The following is a 24,636-nucleotide window of genomic DNA, read 5'->3' as shown; positions in this document are numbered from 1 at the left end:
TGCTTCTAGTCTTCTTGCTCTATTTGCCATCTTTCCTTCTGTCTTAGATACAGGTATAGATACCAGGATAGGTGTGCATATCTGTGCCTATGTCTATTGATATACATATAAGTATGGAAGGGCTAAGAATACTTGTACAGTATCCTCTAAATGTAGCTTGTGACTGTTAAAAGCTCCAGTGAACTCATGGATTTAAAAGTCTTCACTCCTTTGTGATTTGCTGGATTAATATCTAGAGTGTGAGAGAGACTTCCACTTTGCCCCCAAATCCTCTATAGTCCACTGGTCTTGGTGTCTTTCTTACTGTGCAGGATTCTGCTCAGATGCACATGTCACATCCCAGCTAAGATAAGAGAGAGCTGCTGGTGTAAGGAGGTCTTCCTCCTCTAAACTACTGTGAGTTTAGAAAATTGAGATAGTCTTGACAGGAACATTCTTGCATCCTTCATACCTTTGTTTGCCTTATTTTAGTGTCATGGTTTTTTTTCTCTCTACATTGCATAATAATAGTATCAAAATAAAACGTTTTAGAATTATGTTACTGAGGGCTGGGAGTTTGGCCTAGTGGTAGAGTGCTTGCCTAGCATGCATGAAGACCCGGGTTCGATTCCTCGCTACCACATACATAAAAAAAAAGCCGGAAGTGGTGGTGAGGTTCAAGTGGTAGAGCTCTCGCCTTGAGAAAGTCCAAGGACAGTGCTCAGGCCCTGAGCTCAAGCCCAGGACTGGGGGGAAAAAAAAAATTGTGTTACTGAAAACATTTTAGGATTTGTGAGATTATGCTCCAGTATAGTCTACAAGGACATTGAATTTTTGCCTTTTACATCACATAATTCTTATTTATGTGACAATATTTGCATATCAATTTACACTTAGGTTTGTTTTGCTTGTTAGTTTAGAAATTTTTCTCCTTTAAAATTTAGAGTTGATAGTTTTAAAGTTACATCTCCAGCGTAAAATATATCTGGGGAAGTCAGTAGTAGCAGTGCACTTCACACTGCATTTCCACTTGTGTAAGTGGCAGTGTAGGGCACACTGTATTTCCACTCACCAGCATATCTGTATTTGTATAAGTGGCAGTGTACTTACTGTACACTGCATATCTATTGCCAACACACTGTACTCCCACTGGCCAGCATGCACTGTACACTGCACTTTACTTGCCAGCACATCAAGAGTTACTGAAGGTATCTCAGTGAGATGGTATTATAAAGAAAATTGAAATAGTTGACTTTACTGTATAACCAGCTTGTATTTAAGCCTAGTAAAGATAATACATGTTTTAAAGTTAGACATTCACAGTAACATAGTATCAATTGCTTACAAAAAAAAAGAAAGAAAGAAAAAAGGAAAAGTTGTAACTATTGTGGTTCCTGATAACTCTGTTCCAGGCCTCTGTGATTGAGTCATCCTTCCCCAGTCCGTTCTGTTCTTCCTGTGATCCGTTGCCTCAACTCCATGTTTCTCTTCTAATGTTAACATTTATTATTAGAATGTTGGCTTTTGTATGCTTGAGAACTTTCTTGACCATTGTAGGATTTTCGATGTTAGGACTTGTCGATCTTTTTTAAGGCCTTATTTATATGATATGCATGAAAAGGTTTAATTCTTGACCTCTCCTCTGGAGCCCCAGCCGACACCACGGGTGTTGCTAGCCATCAGGTGGGTTTTTTAATATAATGTGTGTACGGCAGCAGGTGTGGTCTGCGCAGAGGAGCTGTGTTCATGCTTGGGTTTACTTGTAGACATGTTGCCCTAACTTGTGATGTGAATTCAGGAGGCAGACTCCACGGACTGTGCTAGGAGATGCATCTGCCTCTGCTGCCTGACAGGTTGCTGAGGACTCAGAGCTGTGTAGTATGTTTCCCAGCAGGTCTGAGACGGCCTGAGCTCTGAGCAAGGGTGGCCTTGCAGCTTGCTTTCTCCTTCAAGACTTACTCCAGCCCTCACTGCCTTGAGGCTGAGTTGATTGGTTATTTCACTGAAATGGTAACTCATATCCATCTTCAGATGGCTGGTGAAGTGATGCACACCTCTTACTCTAGCACTCTGAAGGCTGAAGCAGAAGGGTTGCAAAGTTCAGGTTGCCTGGATTGACACAATAAGACAAAATAAAAATAAAAGCAAAAACCTAGGAGAACGAGGGCTTTTTGATTTCATTAGTATTGTAGGAGGATAATTTTGAGACTTAAATGTTTCAGTGTATTTTTTTTATCCTGCCAACTATTTGAAAAACTTATAAATATGTGTCAGGAAGAAAGAAAAAAAGGAGAAGCAGAGAAAAGAAAGAGAGCTAAAATTTTGAAAAGCTCAAGTAGAACGTTCAAATACCTGTTTGTTCTGAGCGTGCTCCAGACCTAAGGCACCTGTGTGCTTGAGAAAGTGACCTACTGTTGTCATCACAGGCAGCGTCCTGGCTCTTGAGAGAGAAAGCTAGCTTCATCTCTCCATTTTCCCAAGTCACTTAATTCAGTGTTTACATGATGCAGTGTGTGTTGTTATTGCTTAAAATGTAACATTGGAGGGTAGTTTTAAGAAAATGGGATGTTTTTTGAAGGTCACATAGTTTTTGCGAGCTATTCACATCCATGGAGTGCTGTTTCGTAGGCTTAAGAGGTTGGGTTTTTTTTTGGTTGGTCATGGGGCTTTGAACTGCAATCCTCAGATCTCGGCCTCTTGAGTAGCTAGGATTATAGGTGTGAGCCACCTCGTGGCCCATGCTGATTTTCTTTAGTGACTTTCTGATAAATTCTGTCCTTAAATCTCTGATGAAACAAGCCTTTCATGCTTTGTGGTCTGTAGCATTGAGATCACTAAAGTCTTGTCTGAGCATTTAGCTCATGTCATTTATTTATTTTATACTATATGTCCTTAAAATGTTTTTTTTTTTATCGTTTTTATAATGGTGATGTACAAAGGGGTTACATAAGTCAGATAAAGAGTACTTTTTTTTTTTTGGTTTGTCATGGGACTTGAACTCTGGACCTGGTTGCTGTCCCTGAAGGCTAACGCCCTTCCCCTTAAGCCACTTCCAGTTTTCAGTTTTAGATAGTCTCACAGATGACTTTAGTGCCCAGGCAAGCTTTGAACCGTGATCTCAGATCTCAGCTTCCTGAGTAGGTAGGATTACAGGCGTGAGCCATCGTGCCTGGCTAGTACATTTCTTTCTTTCTTTTTTCTTTTTTTTTTTTTTCCAGTCCTGGGCTTGAGCTCAGGGCCTGAGCCCTGTCCGTGGACTTTCACAAGGCTAGAGCTCTACCACTTGACCCTCAGCAACATTTCCAGCTTTTTTTCTATGTATGTGCTTGGCAAGCACTCTACCACCAGGCCAAACTCCCAGCCCATGGATAGTACATTTCTTTTTGGACAGTGTCGTCCCTTCCCTTGCTTTCAAGTTTATCCCTCTCTTTTATTTATCTTAAAAAATTTTTTTTTGGCCAGTCCTGGGCTTGAACTCAGGGTCTGGGCACTGTCCTGTGCTTTCTCAAGGCTAGTGCTCTACTGCTTGAGCCATAGCAGCATTTCCCACTTTGTCAGTGTAACTGGTACTGAGGAATCCAACCCAGGGCTTTGTGCATACTAGGCAAGCACTCTACCACTAGGCCACACTTCTGTCCCTATCCCTCCTTTTTAAAGAATGTATATAATATATATTAATGTTTGAATAATTATTCAAAGGGGTTGCAATTCAAGATAATAGTATGTGTGTGTGTGTATATATATATTATATATATATATAATGTATGTTGAGTACAAGTCAAGTCAGTAATCAAACTGATCAAGTTTGAGGCCCTTACTGTTGATAAAACAAACCAACAACAGCAAGAAGAAAAAAAATATGAAACAAAAAATCAGAATCCCATTCTAGTGGCAAATCCCTTTGGACTAGACTTCAGAGTCTAAATGTAAGCACCAGAATTCTTTTGGCTCCTAGTTCATTTGTCAAAAATAAGCTTCTTTGGTGGGGCTAAAGGTTGATTTGCTTCAGATTGAGGAAGTTCCAGTTGCTTCACTTCTGGAAGTGGAAATGGAGGAAGCAGGCTGGGAGTATGGGGAGCAGTAGAAGTGGGCCACCTCACAGTCGCCTCCCCTCCCGTGGAAGTCAGTCAGCCTACCACCATGAAGAGAGGGCTGATCTGACTCTCCTCATAGCTGAGTATCCCTAGGTCAGCAGGCTGCTGACATGTGTCATCTCAGGGGAAACAGAATGGAGTGGTGCTGTAGAATTTGCTTTCCATCTGATGCAGCTGGCATACTAGTGATTGTAAATATTAACTATTTCTGGCATCTTCTTAAAATTAAGTTGTGCTCAAAGATGTTTATTTTTCAGGTGGAACATTGAGAATTTATGCTGACAGTTTAAAACCAAATATTCCCTACAAGACAATCCTGCTATCTACTACAGATCCTGCAGATTTTGCTGTGGCTGAAGCTTTAGAGAAGTATGGTTTGGAAAAAGAAAACCCTAAGGACTACTGCATTGCTCGGGTATGTGACTTCCATGTCAGTCCTTCTTACAGCGTCATTTGTACACTTACAGTAAAGGAGAGACATTATTTTTGTTTTAACTTTTTAGTTTTGTTTCATTTTAGTCTTCAATTTTTAAAAATTATCTTTAAGTAGTTGTACAAAGAAGTTTCACTACAGCAATCTGTACATGTATGTATGCATACACCAGTATATGTCAGTACATGTGCACACATATACACCAGTACGTATAAGTACATGTGTACAGATATATATCAGTACATATGTATGTTGGTGCATGCATGTATTACATATCAGTACATTGCAGTTTGATCAGTATCATCCCTTCCCTATCACTCCTGTCTTTCCAAACCCCACCCATCCCTTAAGTTACCTGATTGCATTTTGACATATGTACACTGAATATTATGACTATTTGCCTACCCTTTCTCCATCCATCTGGCTTCCTGAAAGAGTTTTAAAACAGTTAAACTTAGACCTACCTTCTCCCCTTGCTGTTACTGAGAATCTGATAAGCTGAAGCCATGTGTTAGATTTGTATCAGAACAATTTCTCTTCCATTTTAGAAATAATAATCCTCAGATCTCAGCCTCCTGAGTAGTTAGGATTACAGGTGTGAGCCACCATGCCCTGCTGAGAATACTCTTAAGATAGAAACACAAAGTCATATTGCATATGTGCTTCTTCATATTTACATAAAATTATATATATATATAAATGAATGCCAAGATATAGACACCAGAAACTTCTTTTTTATTTCTTTTGATTAATTTTTTATTTTTGGTGATTCTGTTTGTTTTCCTTATGTATGGTATGTTCACATGTCTTACCTTTAGAAAAGTTTGGAGAAGGTACAGAACTCGAGAGGAAAAGGGTGAAAAATTGCAGCAGTGGACCTCAGTGGACACTAATGCAAGGGAACTCTATAACTTGTGGATGGAGATGGAAGGGAGGGACTGGGAGAGAGTGAGGGCACAGAGACACTGTTGAAAAGAAATGTACTCTTTACCTGACTCAAAATTGTAATCCCATTGTATATCACCTCTAAAATAATACTTAAATTAATTTAAAAATAGAATACATCAAGGTCATAAGCATGAAAAGCCCTATTTTGAGTCTTTGTTCAGCCAGTCACTGATTTTTCTTCCCAGTAGTTGGAGATTGAACTCAGGGCTTCATGTTTTCTAGATAGACACTTGAACTGTTCCTATCCGTTTTGTTTTTGAGGCAACTACACAGGCCTCAAATTCATGATCCTTCCTTCTCCTCTGCCAGGTATGAGGTGGCCTTGCTAGATTTCTTTCAGAGTCTCTTTAATTGTTTTGGTTTACTGCTATATTATTTTCTGATCAATTTTCTTTGTAAGCTGAGATAGTAGAAATAAGAAGTTTATTGTAGTTATTTCCCGAATTAGAGTTTTAAAATTTTTTTCAGCTCATTGTTTCATAAATTATAGCTGTTTCATATTCTTTACTCATTTTTTATTTTATTTATTTAATAAATACTCTTTAAGTTGCTGTCTTTGTTAGGTATCCTGCTGGGGTTCAAAGGTAAGAACTGCCTTTAAAAGATCTAGCTAGAGTCACAGACAAGGTTCACTGTGGCTGGCCCTTCAGCTGAAACTCAGGGCCCAGATGCTGTCCCTGAGCATTTTTGTTCAAGATTAGCACTCTAACATTTGAACCACAGTTGTACTTCTGGTTTTTTGGTGAGTAATTGGAGATAAGGTTCTCATGGACTTTGTGTCCTAGATGGCTTTGAACCATGATCCTCAATCGTCAGACCTCAGCTGCCAAGTAAGATTACAGGTGTGAGTCACCAGCGCCCACTTAATTGCACTTTTCTGAGGCTTCAGAGGAGAGCATAACGCGCACCATAGCTAAATGGAGGAATGTGTATGTTAAGAAACGAAAGGATTTTTTATTACTTACTTTTCTGTGCTAGTATAAGGGCTTGAACTCAGCCTTGTACACTTGCTTAGCTTTCCCTTCAAGCCAGGTGCTCTACCACTTGGCCTACAGTTCTACTTCTGGCTTTGTGCATTGGCAATTTTTCTTCTTGGGCTCATTTTGAACCACAATCCTCAGATCTTTGCCTCTTGAGTAGTAGGATTACAGGTGTGAGCCACCAGCGCCAGCTTCCAGTGACTTTTTAATTCATTCAAAAGTAGTACTTTCAAGCCAAGTAGTACATACCTATGATCTCAGCAGCAGTAGTTTGGAGGAAAGACAGAGAACCTTGAATTAGGGGCTGGCCTCAGGATGACAAACCATTTTTGCTTTTGGAGTGTATTTACTGTTAATATTATTTCTCTGATAGGTCATGCTTCCTCCTGGAGCTCAGCATTCTGATGAAAGAGGTGCTAAAGAAATTATTCTTGATGATGATGAATGTCCTTTACAAATCTTCAGGGAATGGCCAAGTGACAAAGGTAAGAGTAGGCCTATTAGCTAAAGAATTTCTTCTGTAAAACAGGAGCAAGATTTCTATGTGCTATGCATGTTGTTTTTCAGATGATGTGTATGTTTTTTGAGGGCCCTTTGCTGTACTGGTTCCCACCTTCTTTGTACACTTGGGGTAGAATCTTGGCAGTGGTACTGTGCTCAGCTCATGTGAGTCTTCTGCCCAGATGCTGACACCACAGATGGAAAGCTGGAAGAAGCAGACTTAGCAGTCAAAGATAGTGGTTATCAATTAGCAGTGAAACACTTTCCATATTGACTAGATGCTAGATGCTATTTGCACACATGTGTTATGATAGGAAAGGTAATCAAGACTATAAAGGATATTAGCTAAGGTAAAGTTTGACTGTTTCTTATTAAAATGCTTCAGACTATAAATGTTTGTGAACTTGGAATTTCTTTTTTTCAAATTTTGGAATATCTGCACATATATAATAAGTTACCTTGAAAATGAGATCCAAATCTAAATACAGAATTCATTAATGTGATAATAGGTTTTTGTTGTTGTTGTTGTTGTTGTTGTTGTTTTTTACTGTGTCTGCATCTTACCTGCTACCTGTCTCAGGAGATAAGTTGTCCATTTATGTTAGGTTTTGAATTTGTTATGATGATAGGTTTCAGCTTCTGGATTAGGGGATACATGCTGTCTTTTAAGGGATTTATACATGCCACTATTCACCGTTTTCTCTGTTTCTTGCTATTTCAAAGCAGCAAGAGTTTAAGGTTGTATTTTAATGAACTACAGTTTTTTTACTGTTGGGGTCACAGCATAGATTGACTTGCGGTCATAGGGTCCAGGTGCCTTTTGCTGAATGACGACTACACAAAATTGATTACCCATTATCCTAACAATATTGAATACAGATTATTACAGTACCAAAAAGCCCCAAGTAAACAGGTTTCCAGGTTAAATAAAATACTTGTTTAGCACATTTTCTAGATAAAGTTTATTAAACTTGATTAAAGAAAAAAATTGGCTTAAATTTTGAATTCTGTTGTCAAAAATCAGATCAATGAAGATGTCTTTGTGTAGGAATATGTTAATTGACCACAGGGTTATCAGAAGAAATATTCATTTATTTTTAAGCTGATTTTGTGTTGCTCTTAAGCATATGATATCTTTGGGTTGCTAGCTGTTATTAATTAAAAATAATCTTTGAAAATGGCTTGTTGGAGTTTTCCAGGGTCACCAAAAGACTAGTACTTCCTTCACTGAGTAAAATTATAAACTGGGTGAGCTTTTCTGTTCAGGTGGTTGTTCTTTTTTTGGGGGTGGGGGGGTCATGGGGCTTGAACTTGGCCTGGATGCTGTCCCTGAGCTCTTCAGCTCAAGGCTACTACCTTACCCTTGAGACAAGCCCCACTTCCCGTTTTCTAGCGGTTAGTTGGAGATAAGAGTCTCAGGTCCTTTTGTACCCAGGCTGGCTTTGAACCTGGATCCTCAGATCACAGCCTCCCGAGTAGCTAGGGTGACAGGTGTGAGCCACTGCACCCAGTCAGGTAGATGTTCTTTAGCAGATGCTGTTGGTGATTTTTAGACTGCTGTGCAGCTGGCATCTTTATCATCCAGTCTGATTGATGACTGCCGTTGTTAACATTCTAGGGATTCTAGTCTTCCAGTTGAAGAGGAGGCCACCAGACTATGTTCCGAAGAAAACTAAGAAACACGCAGAAGGGAAGCTGCCAAAGGGGAAAGAGAGACCCGATGGGGCTGGCTATGGCTCATCTCTCCCCCCCGAGAAACTGCCCTACTTGGTAGAGTTAAGCCCAGGTGAGAAGGCTTGTTATGTACCAGGAGCATGATGTACAGGTTTAGTGTGAAATGTTCCTCTTAATGATTTTAATGCATCTTAAGCATTCATTTAGTTAGAAAAATATAACCATCATAGACAGCATTTATTTAAACAAATTTAAGTATGTGTATTCACGAATAAAATTAATTCACTTGAACAAAAAGATTTAAGAAGTAATACATAACGTATTTAGAGTTTTAAATTTTCATTTTATTTTTAAAGGAAAGATTACTAAATTAACTTTGGTAAAATAGTTTGTAAAAAAAGTAAACAAATTGGCAGAATGGTTTGGGTCATAGATTGCTTGACTAACAAGTGTGAAAGCCTGAGTTCAGACTCTGTTACCACCCAAAATGAATGAATGAATGAATGAACGAATGAAATCATTGGAAAATAGTGAATAGTAAGCTGAACTTTTCCTGGGAATTAGTGTGTGTGAGTGAGCTTGGGAGACAGGAGGGAGAAAGGGAAGTCATACTGTGTATAATGAATAATGTCCCAAAGGATTATCTTTAAATTTAAACAGTACATCTAAGAGAGCCATCTTGTTAAGTGGACTGTTATTTGAGTTTTATACAATGTTTTCATATTAGTTTTCTAAATATCTTGTTTTCAGAATATTGTAAGGCTGTCATAATTTAGCCATCAGATAGATATCTTGACATTCTTAAATATTATGTATACACACATTCCTGTGTAGCGTATATTTGCATATGTCTGCTGCATTTGGGGTATTTGCTTATCATTCAGCCAAAATTATATCATTGTTTAGTTAAAATGGAATTATGTGGCCTGAACAATTAAATATAACGAAGATAACATGTTCTTCTCCCTATTCAAAGTGCATTTAAGCAAAGCCCAATTAGTAAATATAGAAAAATTACCAGGAAAATAAAGCAGTTATATGGATTATATACAGTTTCTAGTCAGGATTATGCTCTTCCTTGGATTTTCAGTGTTAATTGTACTTCTAAGGTTGGTTCACACAGCTGACTGTTAAAATGATCTGAGTTTAGATCTGGTGTTTGTGGTCCTGCAGTCCTGTGAAACTGCTTGTATTCTTAGAATAGAATGGCAGTGAGAGTCTCCATGCCCATCTGAGTTGGTGCTGGTGGCAGTGTGGCCAAGAGAAGTAAGTAGGGTTAAATTCATTTATATTGAGGTCTTTGTTTTCGTCAGTTGTCAGTTTGTAAGAAATCCATTGGTATTACTTTGCCCCTCTCTTTGGGTAGGTAGAAATTTTGAAATTTTGTTTTCTCACTGTAGTTAGGAGACATGTCTCAGTATTACTATGTAAAGTTTGAAAGCCCCTGGCTCTTGTTTACCTGAGGGAAGAAACAGCGATACTGAGAGAGCGACTTGTTTTTCAACTTCGTTTTTAGGATCATTTTTGGATATTGGACACCTTTGCATTATTAAGCACTGGAAACTTGATGTTCTCCCAAACACAAAGTTAGGAAAATTGAAAAGTATTAGCCAGTAGAGAAATTTACAGATAGAATAGTACAGAATAAATTTCAGATGACTAGTGGAAAGTTGATGTTTGTGGATGACGTTCCCTCATTCTGTTTATTACTTAGATATATCACACACTATCCTGGGGCTTAGCGATGGAGCACTAAGAAAGAGATTCATCCTTAACCTCATATTCTGATGTGTTTCCATTTTGGCTGTTTATTTTATCTCACCTCTCAAATGGTTAAATACAGAGACAGTTTTTGTAGCTATGGGTGTACTATAGTCCATGGGTAAATACTAGTTCAGCTTTTCACTAGGCACTTGCATCAGCATGCATCACACGCTTACTGATACACAGTGCTTGGCACTTGGCTGCCTTTTGCCATCATTTGTTGAACTCCCTGTGAGGGGAGCATCGGATGGGAAGGGGAGTGACACTGTCCCCACTGGCAGGTAATCATCCACCAGGCCATGGTCACAACTGTGGGCAGCAGCTCTCTCTAATCCACACTCCCTCCCAGCTTCTCCAGGCTGCCTGTGGAGAGGGGTCCTCACTGTCTCACACATGGTGGGTGGTCTTAAGGTAAGGTAGGGACTGCTAGCAGGTCTGAGTGTTTGGCCAGAGTCTTTTCACTGGGTCCTGATTTCTTTTTGGGTCAGCATGCTGAATAAAATTCGTGCATCTAGGTCTGTGAGGAGCTGGTTTCTACGTGGCACATTGTCAGCCAGGCCTCCCCTGTTGGTAGGAGGTATCTAAGACATGGGCATGCCTGCCCTGTTTTCTGGAGAAGTGGAAGCCTGGGGGCTGCCTTGTCCTCTCCTCTAAGGAGCAGTCATTCAGGTGCGCTGGCCTCCTGTTTGGCTGAGTCACTGTTGCCGTCCTGCTGCCTGCTGCCTCACTATCGTCTTGCTTTTCCTTTAACGGTCTGCACTGATTTCTAAAACACTGACTAGGACACGACAGTCATCTTATCTGCACAGCTTTGAAAGCTGATGGGTAAAATGTACCTTTTCTTCCTTTGAAACGTCTCACTGAAGCTCACCTTCTGCGTCTCTTCTCCTCCTTTCCTCTTCTACGTGTTCTGCATGATCTCTGTCCCGCTGATGCTGCCTTCACCTGGGTCCTGACATGTGTTTAATCCCAGGGAGAAGGAATCACTTTGCCTACTACAGCTGTCACGCTTATGAAGGTAATGCTATGCTTACTACTATTGTAACTGGGCTCTAACAAAGCCTCATGGGCAAAATAATGTTGTCTGACCAGGTAGAACCTGTGTGCATAGAAATTTAATGTGCTGCCAGTCTCAGCAGCGTCCTCGGCCCACAGCTTACCTTAATCATTGGAAATGTGTTCCACTGCTGTCTTTCGTGGAAAACCCCCTCAAGCAGAAGAGTCGCTAACTGAAAATGGGAGGAAGTACTCTTAGGCTATTACTGTGGTCTGCGTCCCTTCCACACGTAGAGTATAGATTCAGCATTTCTTATCTGAAAATTTGCTGTAATTTTTGGGATGCTGACACCATGTCAAAAGTGAAACATTCCATGCTTGACCTCATGTAGTAGTCAGAACTCCGGCACACTAAATACATTGTATGATATGAGTAGACTATATAGATGGATATGACACATTAAAGAAGGTCATGTTTAGACTCGGGTCCCATGTCCAAGATATCTTGCATGTACGCAAACAACGCTACTCAGAAATACTTCTGGCCCATGTTTCTGGGTGGCCTGCCTTATGTAAGGCACTTTTCCTATTGTAAGTGCTTGGTCTGCTGTAGGACTGCCTAGAACTCCCTTGCATGTAAATATCCTCCAGAGCTGCCCTGGTTCTCCACCAAGGAAAGGTGCTCAGGCGTGGGGGCTGAGGAGAGCTGGGTGTGGAGGGCTTGTTGGGGAGGGATGCTGGGTGGTATGAATTTTGAAGGGGACCATGTAATCAGCGCTTCTAGCCAGGAGCTAGAGCAGGTCTACCCCAGGGCCAGCCGGGGCACTGTCCTCTGCCACCTTGCCGCCTTCCCAGTCCCCAGCCCACCCTGGGCTTTATCTCTGGCTATTCTTTTTCTTTTTAAATTTAATTGTATTTATGCCAGTCCTGGGGCTTGAACTTAGTGCCTGGGCACTGTCTGAGCTTCTTTGGCTCAAGGCTATGTGCTCTATCACTTGAGCCACAGCTCCACTTCTAACTTTTTTTTTTTTTGACCAGTCCAAGGCCTTGAACTTATAGCCTGAGCACTGTCCTTGGGTTTTCTCAAGGGTAGAGCTCTACCACTTGAACCACAGCACCACTTCTGGCTTTTTCTATGTATGTGGTACCTAGGAATCGAACCTGGGCCTTCCTGCATGCTAGACAAGCACTCTGCCACTAGGCCAAAGTTCCAGCTCCTTACTTCTGACTTTTTTGTGATTAATCACAGATAAGAATCTCGTGGATGTCTCTTTCTGGCCTGGTTTCAAACCACAATCTTCAGAACTTTAAACCACAATCCTCAGAACTCAGCCTCTTGAATAGCTAGAATAGTAGGTGTGAGCCACTGGCGCCTAGCTTACCTCATGTAAGAAGGGAAAGAAGCTTGCGTCTCTCCCTTCTTCATGTAGCATCTGCTTGCTTACACTAGAGAAGATTGCAGTGAACTTCTCTTGCCCCTATGCACTTCTCTTGCCCCTATGCAGGCTTATCTCTCATGTTGCCTTTCACTTTGCATTACAACAGTTGTTTTTTTTTTTTTTTGCCTCAACCATAGTTGTTTATTTTGTTTTCTTTGTAATTCAGATAATTTTTGTGACAATATTCATTATACAGTTTCCTTCCTTTTTAGTGGAGTTACTTGGGGCTAATACTTGCGGTCATACAGTTGAGTACATTCAGAAGGCCAGGTAAAGCCTAGCCACTGAGTAGTTCAGACTTGAGGGAGGTTAGTGGGTCAGTGGGAATTTCTGTAAACAATGGTACATTAGAGACAGAAGAGGATCATGTTCTCTGACTGCCCATGGTATAACTGGCACAGAGTAGTGGTCATTCCAGGATGAGAACCTTCTGTCCATGCCTGAAAACAGTCCCAGATGTTTTTTGATTTTTAAATTTATTTTTCAAAAGAGGTCCAGTTTGGCCTGGAACTTAAGATCCTCCTTGGTCTCCCAACGGTTGGGGTTTGTACATATATACTATCATGCCTAGCCTCTCACGTGGTTCTGATGCTTTGTTTGGATCAGGAGTTTCTAAGGTTAGAGTTGAAGATAAATGAATCACTTTTCCTTCTTACCAAGCATTGGTACTCTGACCAGTCTCATCTTCCCTTCATCCAGTGTCACAGACTTCTGAGATATTTCAGAAACAGAAAATACTACCAAAGTGTTACTTTGTATACTTTAAAACTTCAAATTTTAACAAAACTTGCGTATTTCCTTGACTGAAAAAGTTGAGATCACACCATAGCCGAGAAAATTTAGGAGTCTAAAACTGGATATAGTTATAAGTCCTCCAAAATGTTTAATCTCTGAAGCTCTTACAACTTAATTCCTGATTCTAGTGATCGGAATCCTAATAAGTGGTTCTGAAACTTCCCTGGGCAGTTATGAATGAAGTCAAGGAGACTCTTGCTTACCTTTTAAGAAAACTGGCTTGGTGTATGTATTTACAACACTAGACTGAGTATTGTGCTTCTGTTACGGAGTGCAAGTCTGAGATTGTGTCATAATTCTGGGAGGCATACTTTTTTTATATGAAATAGAGAAATGGAGAAGCTTTAAGTGCACACCGTTTTTCATTAGCTGGGCACAGTGAGTGAGAGGGGATAAGTGTGCCCAGTGTAAGTGAAGGTAAAGCCTGACCGTGCTGCTGCTTCTGCCCTTCCTCTTCCCTTCCTTTCCTCTCCTCCTCCTCTCGTGCCCTTCCTCCTCCATCATGCTCATGAAAACTAAGTTCCAGTAATTCAGAAAGATAGAAAAGAAGTAGCACACCTAGTCTTCTGCCTGTCCTTTATCCCATTTTTGCTTGAGGGTGCTAAGCACTAATGATGGTTCAGAAGACTCCTCTTTGGCCCGCACCCCAGGACTTTGGTCCAGGAGGTCTGGGCGTAGCATGTTTTCTGTCTGAAGGATCTGAGCAGAGGGGAAGGCTGAATGTCTCCAATGATCTTCATCTTGTCACTGTGATTGCATCTCAGAAACACCAAGAAGGACCCAGGACAGTCAGTGTAGTAGAGAAAATTTCCTTTAATGAAACAAAATGTTGGGACTGCAGTGGTCTTAGCAGTGTATATTAAATGTGCTTGCTTGAAGTTTTTGTACCCAGATTGATGAATTGTATGATGTAATTTGGAGATTTCTTGAGAAATTTTTAGTAATGTGAGATGAAGTATCATGTTAAGGTCAGTCTGTTTCGGGTAAGCTGACAAGACCATTGGACTTGGCAAATGGAGTTCTCTTCTTCTCACAGATGGCTCTGACTCCAGAGATAAGCCAAAGCTCTACCGCCTTCAGTTAAGTGTGACTGAAGTTGGGACAGAAAAGTTCGACGACAACTCCATTCAGGTAGGCAGTTATACTCCACCCTAAGCTTTCTGCTGTAGTTACTACCCATAGTGATGTAGCTCACACACAGACCTGTGTGTAATTATAGGTAACTCTCATTTACTCTACCTCAGTGTGAAGAGGCGTGTGCATTTATGTGCAGACTTCATCTACCGAAACTTGGGACTAGTTAGGACATTCCTCCATGGTTGTTTACTTCCGTGAAGTGGTGATAGCAGCTTGTGAGTGTGTTTCAGGGTGGAGAAGACTTGCCAGTACCTACCCATGGGTGTAGTGCACACGGCAGTATTAGCTGAACCCTAACAAGTACTTCAAACAGTACACTTGGACTCTGAAGAAGTGAGGTCAACACCTGTCACTTTGAAATCCCTTCTTTTATTTCCCATTTGTAAAATGATAGGGATTTCAGTTCTACCATTCATTCTTACCAAGGTAGTAAAACAAGTAGAGATTTTTAATTGTAGTTATCTTTTTTTTTTTTGTAGTTATCTTTTGTATAGCTTTTAACTGTCTTATAAATATTTTGGGGGAGGTTGGTCATGGGGCTTGAAGTCTGGGTCTGGGCATTATCCCTGAGCTCTTCAGCTCAAGGCTACCACGCTACCCTTTGAGCCACAGCCACAATGATTATGTTTTTATGGTGCTAGGGTTCACTTGGTGGGCAAGCACCATATCACTGAGCTAGGCCTAGCGATAACATCTTTTAAAAATTCAAATCAGAATATACCTTAAATTACTAGATGCTAAAAATGTTTGGATGTTTTGACAATATTTTGTACTGTTAGGAGGGAATTCATTTAAGAAAGCACTCGGAAACCAGGACTTTGTTAGGTCTTCATATCTTGCAGATGTGTTTGTTATATTTAGAAGAGAAACTTGCAGTTTTAGATTCTGCACATTGATGATGAGAATTTCTTCTGTTTTCAGTTGTTTGGCCCAGGAATTCAGCCCCATCACTGTGACCTTACCAACATGGATGGAGTAGTGACTGTGACTCCCAGAAGCATGGACGCCGAGACGTACGTGGATGGCCAGCGCATCTCAGAGACCACCATGCTGCAGAGTGGCATGAAGCTACAGTTTGGCACATCGCATGTGTTCAAGTTTGTGGACCCCAGCCAGGACCAGGCTCTTGGGAAGAGGTCTGTGGAGGGAGGCCTGATGGTCAAGGGCCCCAGACATAAGCCAGGGTGAGTGTGATTGTGATGTGATAGACCAGCATGCTAGCTACAGTGACAGGAACTTGAATTAAATGGAAGTGCTCTGGCTTTCAATTATTTTTAGACTCTCAGTCTTAAAAATCAAAGCTGGAGATGTGGCTTGGTTTTTATTCTTGTTGACTAGGTTGTTTTAGAACAAAAAACCCTGAAAATTCTGACTTCATGTTAAAATAGGAAGTTTTAGTTTTTATTTATTTATTGTTACAGTAAAGTGGTGTACAGGAGGGTTACAGTTACATAAGTCAGGTAATAAGGACTTTTCTCTCTGAATAGTATCTTGCCTTCCCTCACTTTTTTACAATTCTCATCCCACAAATTATATAGTTCATTTTTAACACAGTGTCTGGTGCTATCACCCTTTTGCCTCACCATTAATGTGCTCCCCCTTACCCTCCCTGTAACAGATGAACTTCACAGAAAACAAAAACAGTGACAAAGGAGGAAGAAACCCCCAAATGAAAAACTTCTTGTTTCTATTTCTTGGAGTTCATTTTGGAAAATATAATTTTTTTTTTCCCAGTCCTGGGCTTAAGCTCAGGGCCTGAGCACTGTCCTTGGATTTTTCTCAAGGCTTGAGCTTTACCACTTGAGCCTCAGCACCACTTCTGGCTTTTTCTAAGTATGTGGTACCAAAGAATCGAACCCAGGTCTTTGTGCATGCTAGCTAAGCACTCTACCACTAGGCCAAACTCCCAGCCCCGGAAAATATAATTTTATCTGATCATATGTCCATAGCTATTGAGCTTTGGTGATCCTCTCCTAAGAGTATCCTTCTTTGATCTCACTGTGTTGCATGCTTGCTTGTAGTCTTGTATACTTTATCATGGCCAAGTGTGTTTTTCTGTCTATTAACCTCCACTGTAGATTTATAGGCACATTCTAGTACAGCAAATGGGGCAAACCATGCAAGCTGTTTCTTTGGGTCTGGCTTACTTAGTTTAATTCTTTCCAGATCTTTCCATTCCTTTATGAATGATATAATTCTTTCTGATGGAAGAATAGAATTCCATCATGTACATGTACCACATTTTCTTGATCCATTTTTCCATCAAGGGGCATCGGGTCGATTCCATCTCTAGGCTGTGGTGAGTAGTGCTGGGAACATGGTTGCGCTGATCCAGAATCAGCAAATCAAAGAAACTGGATAAGTGGGATCACATCACCCTGAAGAGTTTCTGCATGGCACAGGACATAACTAGCACAGAATGGGAGAAGATCTCTACTAGCTAAAATGTACTCGGTCCTCGAAAAATTAAACACCCCAAAATAAGCCCTCAAAGAAACAGCAATTTAATTAATAAATTTGTTAAAGACTTCAAGAGAGACTTCTCAGGAGAAGCAATAAGAATGGCTAATAGACAAATGAGGAAATGCTTGACATCTCTGGCCTAAAAAAATGCAAATCAAAGCCACCAGCACAGGCACTAAAGTCCATGAGACTCTTATCTCCAATTAACCACTAGAAAACTGGAAGTGGTGCTGTGGCTCAGGGGGTAGGGACAGTGCCCAGGCCCAGACCCACGACCGACAAAAAAGACATCAAAACAACATTGAGATTCCACCTCACTCCAGTTAGAATGGCCATTATCAAGAAAACTAATAACAGCAGATGCTGGCAGGGTTGTGGCCAAACCTGAACTCTGCTACACAGTTGGTGGGAATGCAAACTTGTTCAACCACTCTGGAAGGCAGTATGGAGGGTTCTCACAAGACTAATCATAAAGCTTCTGTATGACCTAGCGATTCATCTATCCAGTAGATAGATGGCACAGACAAGGCCACCTGAATAGGAGGTTTTGAGCAGCTTGTCAAGTATTTATATGGAAGCAGTTTTTTTAGTTGATATGCTAAAACAATACCTGTTCCTTTTAAATAAATGAATGAATGAATAAGGATATCCTGAGGCTGAGAGTGGGTTCAAGTGGTATACCACATGTACGAGGCTCTGAGTTCAAGCTTGGGTACATCTATAAACATAACAAGAACCCGTTATACTCTAGATAATGATTGTGTGTAATAAGATTTCAAAAACCATGATCCAGACTGATTAATGGCTGGGCTGGCCTTGAACGGTAACCCTTCTGAGGAGCTGACATGACAAGTGTGGGCCACTGTGCCCATACCTAATTTTTTTTTTTTTTTTTGGCCAATCCTGGGTCTTGAACTCAGAGCCTGAGCACTGTCCTTGGGCTTTCTCAAGGCTAGCATTCTACCACTTGAGCCACAGCAACATCTCCAGTCTTTTCTACATATGTGGTACCGAGGAATTGAACCCGGGTCTTTGCGCATGCTAGTCAAGCACTCTATCGCTAGGCTAAACTCCCCGCCCCAATGTGTAAATTATTGTACTGCAAGGTTTTTTTTTTTTTCCCCTGCGTGACTACCAACTAAAAAAAAGAGCTTCTATAAGAATTCAGAATATTTTAGCTCCACCTAGTGCATTCCTAAGGTCTTGCAAGTGTATCATGACCAGGAAACTTTTTTAGCGGCGAATATAGTAACTTCTCTTTTAATAATGAAAAATTTGAAATCCTGTACTGCTTACTGTAGTTCTTCCCTTATGGCAATAGAGCAACCTAAAACATCCATAGACAAGTTAAGCTTTCTGCCCAGAACAGATAAATGTGACCAAGCACATTAGTGGGCTTTCTCTAATAAGAATATTTGGTGGATTATCACATGTAGTCATTTAAGTAGAGAAGTGCTCATAAAGTTCATGGACTGTGTAAAAAAATCTATTCTTAGTTCTCACTTTGAGCTTCACTTTTAAGAAAATTCTCATAAGAAGTCCCAGTACTAGATTTCTTAGAGAAATGTAGATATGGTCCTGGGTTTGCTTAAGGCTTAGTGCTCTACCACTTGAGCCACAGCACCACTTCCTGCTTTTTCTGTGTGTGTGATACCAAGGAATCGAACCCAGTGCCTCGTGCATGCTAGGCAAGCACTCTACCACTGAGTCATGCTCCTGGCCCTCCTTTATGGTTCTTTTTTTTTTTTCTTCATTTTGTATAATTATATGTGGAAGAGATTCATTGTTTTATTTTCACACATATCTATACAGTATTCCAATCAGTTTCATTCTATGACACTCCCTCCAAGAAAGCGTGCTCGGGATTTCAGAGCATATGCTCCTAAATGGAAATTCTGTCTTCAGATCCTTATTGATTGGAGGCAGCAAAATTTGATACTGTTTTTTTATTCATGTCGACTGCAGACATCTGCCTTCCATGTCATGTATTGTTGTTATGTTCTGAATGCTGAGATGGAGATAGGATTTTTACAGAGGTCATAATTTGAAAACAATAAATCACTTTGGACTTGTTTTCTTATGTAGAATGTAGCACAAATAGTCACAAATGAAAACTTAAAAGAAGTACTTTTGGAGGAAAAAGTTGAAGAGCTTTGTCTGGTATAGTATTTGCTATTTCATGATGTTAATTACCAATAAAAGGAAGCGAGGATGATAATGTATATTTGTTAGCTTTGATAAGTGGCAGAAAAGATGGGCTTTCACATTATTTTATCAGATGTTGGCAAACACCTGATATTTAAACTCATAAAAGCCAGAAGAACATTTCCATGAATATTTAATTTTAAAAACTTAGCTTGTTACTGTTTGGGAAAGTTACAATTCAAAGCATGGTGTATTTTGCATTAAAAATGCCATGTTTTCTTCATGCTAAGGTAGAGAAATTTATACCTGCTTTACTAATTTGAACTTAATATATCATTTCCTTGAATCATTCATTTCATGGACTGAGTATAAATAAGAGTCTTAAATACCATAGTGCTTTAAAATTAGAGCATGTATGAAGAGATTTCATTCTTTTTTATTATTATACTTGCATAGCAGTCCAGGAACTTTCATCTTTGCATTATCCTCAGTGCATTCTAGGAGGCTTTAGCTGTTTTCTCCTTTTAGTTAGGATTAGTAGGTTATATTTAACCCCTTTTTTTCCAGAGAACTAGTTTATCTCAGATTTTTTGCCATTCAAAATGAGGGTCTGTTTGTTTTCCAGGTTAGTTTTTTAAAAACAATATGTTTAGAATTTTGGGTATATTGAAATATCTGAAAAATTGTTAGACTCTGATAGCTCTTAATTTGATTACTAACATTGAAAATGTACTCTTTATTGAAGCCTAGGAAGTAATGATCATGTCCAATAGCCCGTCCAGGCAGGAGAGTCCGTGAGACTCTTCTCCAAGTACCAGCCAGAAAACTGGAAGTGGCTGTGGCTCAAAGAGGTAGAATGCGAGCCTAGAGCAAAAGCTCAGGGATAGCACCCAGGCCCCAAGTTCAAGCCCCCAAACCACCACCAACGCCACCCACACACACGCACACGCACACGCAGACACACACCAAGTGGCTCTCAGAAAGGCAGGTAGCTGTTACTGGGTTTGGCTTTGCATTTGTAATAACCATACATTGGGTCCCGAGTATTTCATGTCTCTACCTTCTCTTTATGGTCACTTGCAGCCTAGATTTAAAGACATACTCTGGGGCCGGGAGTGTGGCCCACTGGTAGCCTGCTCGCTTCGCATGCATGAAGCCCGGGGTTCAATTCCCTGGAACCACATACGCAGAAAAAGCTGGAAGTGGTGCTGAGGCTCAAGTGGTAGAGCTCTAGCCGTGAGAAAAGTCCAAGGACAGTACCCAGGCCCTGGGTTCAAGCCCAGGACTGGCAAAAACAACAACAACAAAAAGAGAGAATAAAAGAAATACTCTTACTCCCATTCAATTTCTCATTAAATTCTAATTAAGAAAGAAAAAAAAGATCTAGAAGGCTAGTGTGGTAGCTCTCACCTGTAATCAGAGTTACTCAGGAAGCAGACAGAGGAAAATAGTTGTTTGAAACCAGTTTGGGCAACAAAACAAAATAAAACAACTTATTGAAACCTCTCTCAAGACAAAGGTTAGGTTTGGGAGTGTAGGCCTGTAATTTCCATGTGGGAGGCAGTTGTGGCCACAAGTTGGCCTAGAGAAAATGGTAGGACACTTTCTGAAAAAATAAAACAGGTGTACAGTCCTAATCAAGAATGTTCAGGAAGAAAAGCTCACAAGTGTACCATGGTTCTTTCTTCTTAGGTCTATGCAGAAAATGGAGCCATTCACGGATAATCTTTGAACACCGGGATATTTATTAGAGGATGCTCTGTTCTGTTAATTAACGTCAGTTCTGTTTTTCTTTTTCATCCCCACAGAGCTGTGCAGGAGACAACCTTTGATTTGGGAGGCGATGTTCTCAGTGGGCCAGCACTGCCGTCCAGCAGGGTAGGTGGCGGTGGTCTGTGATGTCACACCAGGGACATCCACAGTGGGCGTGCTATTCTGTGGTGCCATCTCCTAGAGGTGTGGGAAAGACGGGTAACAGACTGCTCCTTTTTCCTGAGTGCATGATACTGGGCTTTTCCTTCCACACTTGGCTTCTCCAGGGTCAGATTGCTTAGAAGGTAATGTAGTCCTGTTAATGTTAGCCCCATGATAATAAGTATTAAAGGTCTCCTGTCAGGTGCCGTCTCAGATACTGCCCTTCCACGGCTCCCTGGGGTTTTTGTGAAATCAGGTCACCTATTCTTCAATAAGAAGCCACTTTAAACCTTGGCAAGTTAAAACAACGGACGCTTCCTTGCTCATGGCAGGGTCTGCTTTCAGCTTACTGGGAGAGTTACTGTGTTGGCCTGGCTCGTGGTTATGTGTAAGGTTGCTTTTACCACTCTGACTGCTGACACCATGCAGCCCTCCTTTCTGTGCTGTCTTGGGTTTTTAGCCGAGGGCCATTACCCCTGGGTCCTAGTTGTTCCCCATGAGAACCTTAAACTTCCAGTCCTCCTCAAGGGTTAGAGATGCAGCAGCATAGCATCAGTGCTCTGCCTTCCACTGCTTGAAGCAGACGCAGGTGCACTCTGATTCCAGGGAAAGAGGAGCCCTAGATGTGACTGTGTGGCCTCGAAGTCCCAGAACAGCATCCTCCGTGTTAAGAGAAACCCCTGTCCCCCCAGCCACTCACTCTGTTTTGCAGTATGGTTTCTTGAGAAAGAATCATGTCGAGTGGCTGTCTTTGCTCATCTCTGCCCTTTCTTTGCCCCACCACCTCTCGTCCCTCCTTGGGCATGGAGGCTGCCTCCTAGTTGCCGCGTGCACTCGTTTGTTTTCTTTGTCCTTGTCGCAGCAGTATTTTGCCTTGCCACCACTGCTTGGTACACTGTAGTGTTCTCCTGTTGCTTCTCCCATCGAATGGTGGCACTTCGGTGGTGGTTGGTGCCGCTCTCTTGTGCTTTCCAGTGTTAACGTGGCCGACTAAGAGTCCCTTCTCTTTTGTTTGCACTGTTCCTTTAGTTATCTAGTTGCCTAAGTTTACATTATCTGATATTTTCTTTGTTTTTTTTTGTTGTTGTTGTTGTTGTTGTGTACATTTAACCCTAGTCTTTCCAGAATTAAATCCCCAAGGGCTAAATTTGACATCAATTTGATGGAACTAAGACTAGGATTCCTATCTTAAACTCCTTGCTATCTTGATGCCATTCACAGAACTGCCCCAAGGAAAACCTGTCCCAAGTTGCCTTGATTTCTTTTCTCCACGCAGCCCCTGCATGAGGACCAGTGTCGTGTCTTCTCCCTTGTTGGTTTTGCTGCAACAGCACCCCTTCTAAAGTCTTCACAGGCCCGGCCTGTCATTGTCACTTTGCATTTCAAGAGTAGGGAGGTCTAGCTGGCTGCCAGTAGCTCACACCTGTAATCCTAGCTACTCAAGATCTGATCTGAGGATTGCAATTTGAAGCCATTTGGGCCTGGAAAATCCTTGAGATTCATATCTCTAATTAGCCACCAAAAAGCCAACAGTGGAGCTGTGGCTCATGTGGTAGGTAGAATGCCAGCCTTGAAGGAAAGGGCTCAGGCACAGCACCCAGGAGGGCTGGCACAAAAATAAAAGAGTTGGTACCTTGCTTTTGAAGCCCCCAGTGACTTTGCAGGGGTGTATCAGGAAGCCCACAGGCTTTCTGCTCATGCATGTGCCCGTCTCTCTTACCAGAAGGTTCTTACGCTTGGCACACTTGTTCCTTACTGGCCCCCCTTTTCTGAAGAAGCCTGACTCATGAACATTTTAGACAATAGAGGCTTGGCTTAATGAGCGATTATGAGTGGTGAACAAAATGTACAGTTATAAATAATATAAAAATAAGTATGTAACATTTGTGAAAAAGGAGTATTTTTTTTCCCCCTGAATTAGGGTCTTATTGTGTAGATGAGGCCAGCTTAGGTATTCAGTGTTGTGATTACAGGCTGGCTTGAAAAAAATGTATTTTTCAAGGTGGGTTGTATAATCCTATTTATGGAAAAAGTTACGTGTAAGTTGATGCTCAGTCTTAATTTCTGGATGGTAAGCTGTGGTGTTTTAGTTACTTCTTACGTAGGCTCAGTTTCTACATAGGCTCGGGCTGTACAAATATAGGTAAGAGATCCTCTGCCTTCAAGTAGGTAGGAATATATGTTTTTGAAGTATTTAAGTACATTAGACAGTTTTATGTGTGGTTTTTCCTTGGGACTGGTCATTGCAAGAAGCAAACTTGAATCTGAACTGAATTCAGTAGATACTGAGCTATAATGCATAGGATTCTAATCTGTTCTGAAGATAAAATAAACTGAAGACCCCGGTGCTTTATATTGTCTATATCTTCCTCTGAGCTTACAGGCTGTCTCAGAGAACTTATGGAAATAAAATCAGCATTATTTATTTGTTTTTGCCAGTCCTGGGGCTTCAATTCAAGGTCTCACTGTCCTTGGGCTTTCTCAAGGCTAGTGCTCTACCACTTCAGCCATAGCACCACTTGTGGTTTTTCTGTGAATGTGGTACTGAGGAATCAAGCCCAGGGATTCGTGGATGCTAGGCAAGCTATCTACCACTAGGCCACACTCCCAGCTCAAGCTGCTTTTCTACTTGAGAAATTATTATGTAAGTGCATACATTTCTTTTTCCTCCCATCCTGGGGATTGAATTCAGGGCCTGAATGCTGTCCCTGGGCTTCTTTTGCTCTAGGTTGGCACTCTACCACTTGAGCCATAGTTCTACGTCTGTCTTTTTTGGTGATTAGAGATAAAGAATCCCAGACTTTCCTCCCAAACTGGCTTTAAACTACCATCCTCCTGAGTAGCTAGGACTATAGGCATGAGCCACTGGCACTGGCTTTGTACATACACTTTTCTTCTAAAGCCAGCTCCTGACTCTTGGAAGTCAAAAGTAGCTCTGTATTTCACATTATTCTTTCAGTACCATGTGCTGTGGGCATGCCATGGTGGAGTTTGCATTTCTAAATTACTATCTGGTTTGTGCTCTTGCCTTCCCTGCATGGGAGGCGCGCATCAGGTATCTGCCTGAGTGTAAAGCTTGTTTTGTCCCCGTGGCATTCTAACACACGGCTTCCCTGGCACAGAGCACCACTAGACTGGACGGCGACAGGGGGTCTTCTGCCTCTGGTGCAGCTGAGCGGGGAATGGTGAAGCCAACGAGCCGCATGGATCAGCAGCAGGACTACCGCAGGCCAGAAAGCAGGTAGGGTGTGTTTCAGCTCGCATTCTGGGAGGAGTTAGGAAAGTGGGGAATTGCTGGCAGACAGTTCACAGTTGTCACAGTGTGTTCAAGAGCATTTCCTTTCTCTTTTACTCACTTGGGGAAAAAGTACTTT

At 41.2% G+C, this 24,636-nt stretch overlaps 1 protein-coding gene across 18 annotated transcripts in view; it reads left to right on the top strand.

Moving 5' to 3' along the window:
- Window positions 1-24,636, top strand: part of Afdn (afadin, adherens junction formation factor) — a 118,588-nt gene that overhangs the window by 35,047 nt on the left and 58,905 nt on the right. For 11 of the 18 annotated variants that reach the window (XM_090337815.1, XM_090337812.1, XM_090337811.1 and 8 more), the window contains exons 6-13: window positions 4,331-4,488; window positions 6,808-6,919; window positions 8,554-8,721; window positions 11,347-11,391; window positions 14,640-14,734; window positions 15,662-15,924; window positions 21,157-21,226; window positions 24,385-24,503. In XM_090337815.1, the coding sequence (XP_090193941.1) occupies window positions 4,331-4,488; window positions 6,808-6,919; window positions 8,554-8,721; window positions 11,347-11,391; window positions 14,640-14,734; window positions 15,662-15,924; window positions 21,157-21,226; window positions 24,385-24,503 (1,030 nt within the window). The remainder of the gene's footprint in view (window positions 1-4,330; window positions 4,489-6,807; window positions 6,920-8,553; window positions 8,722-11,346; window positions 11,392-14,639; window positions 14,735-15,661; window positions 15,925-21,156; window positions 21,227-24,384; window positions 24,504-24,636) is intronic. The other 7 variants (XM_090337825.1, XM_090337818.1, XM_090337829.1 and 4 more) reach the window with 1 other exon arrangement.

Source organism: Megascapheus bottae, chromosome 8 (assembly GCF_031878675.1).
Source record: "Megascapheus bottae isolate mThoBot1 chromosome 8, mThoBot2.hap1, whole genome shotgun sequence".
Classification (NCBI taxonomy): Eukaryota; Metazoa; Chordata; class Mammalia; order Rodentia; family Geomyidae; genus Megascapheus; species Megascapheus bottae.
The sequence above is the reverse complement of the archived record's forward strand: the minus strand, read 5'-3'. Positions and strand labels throughout refer to the sequence as shown.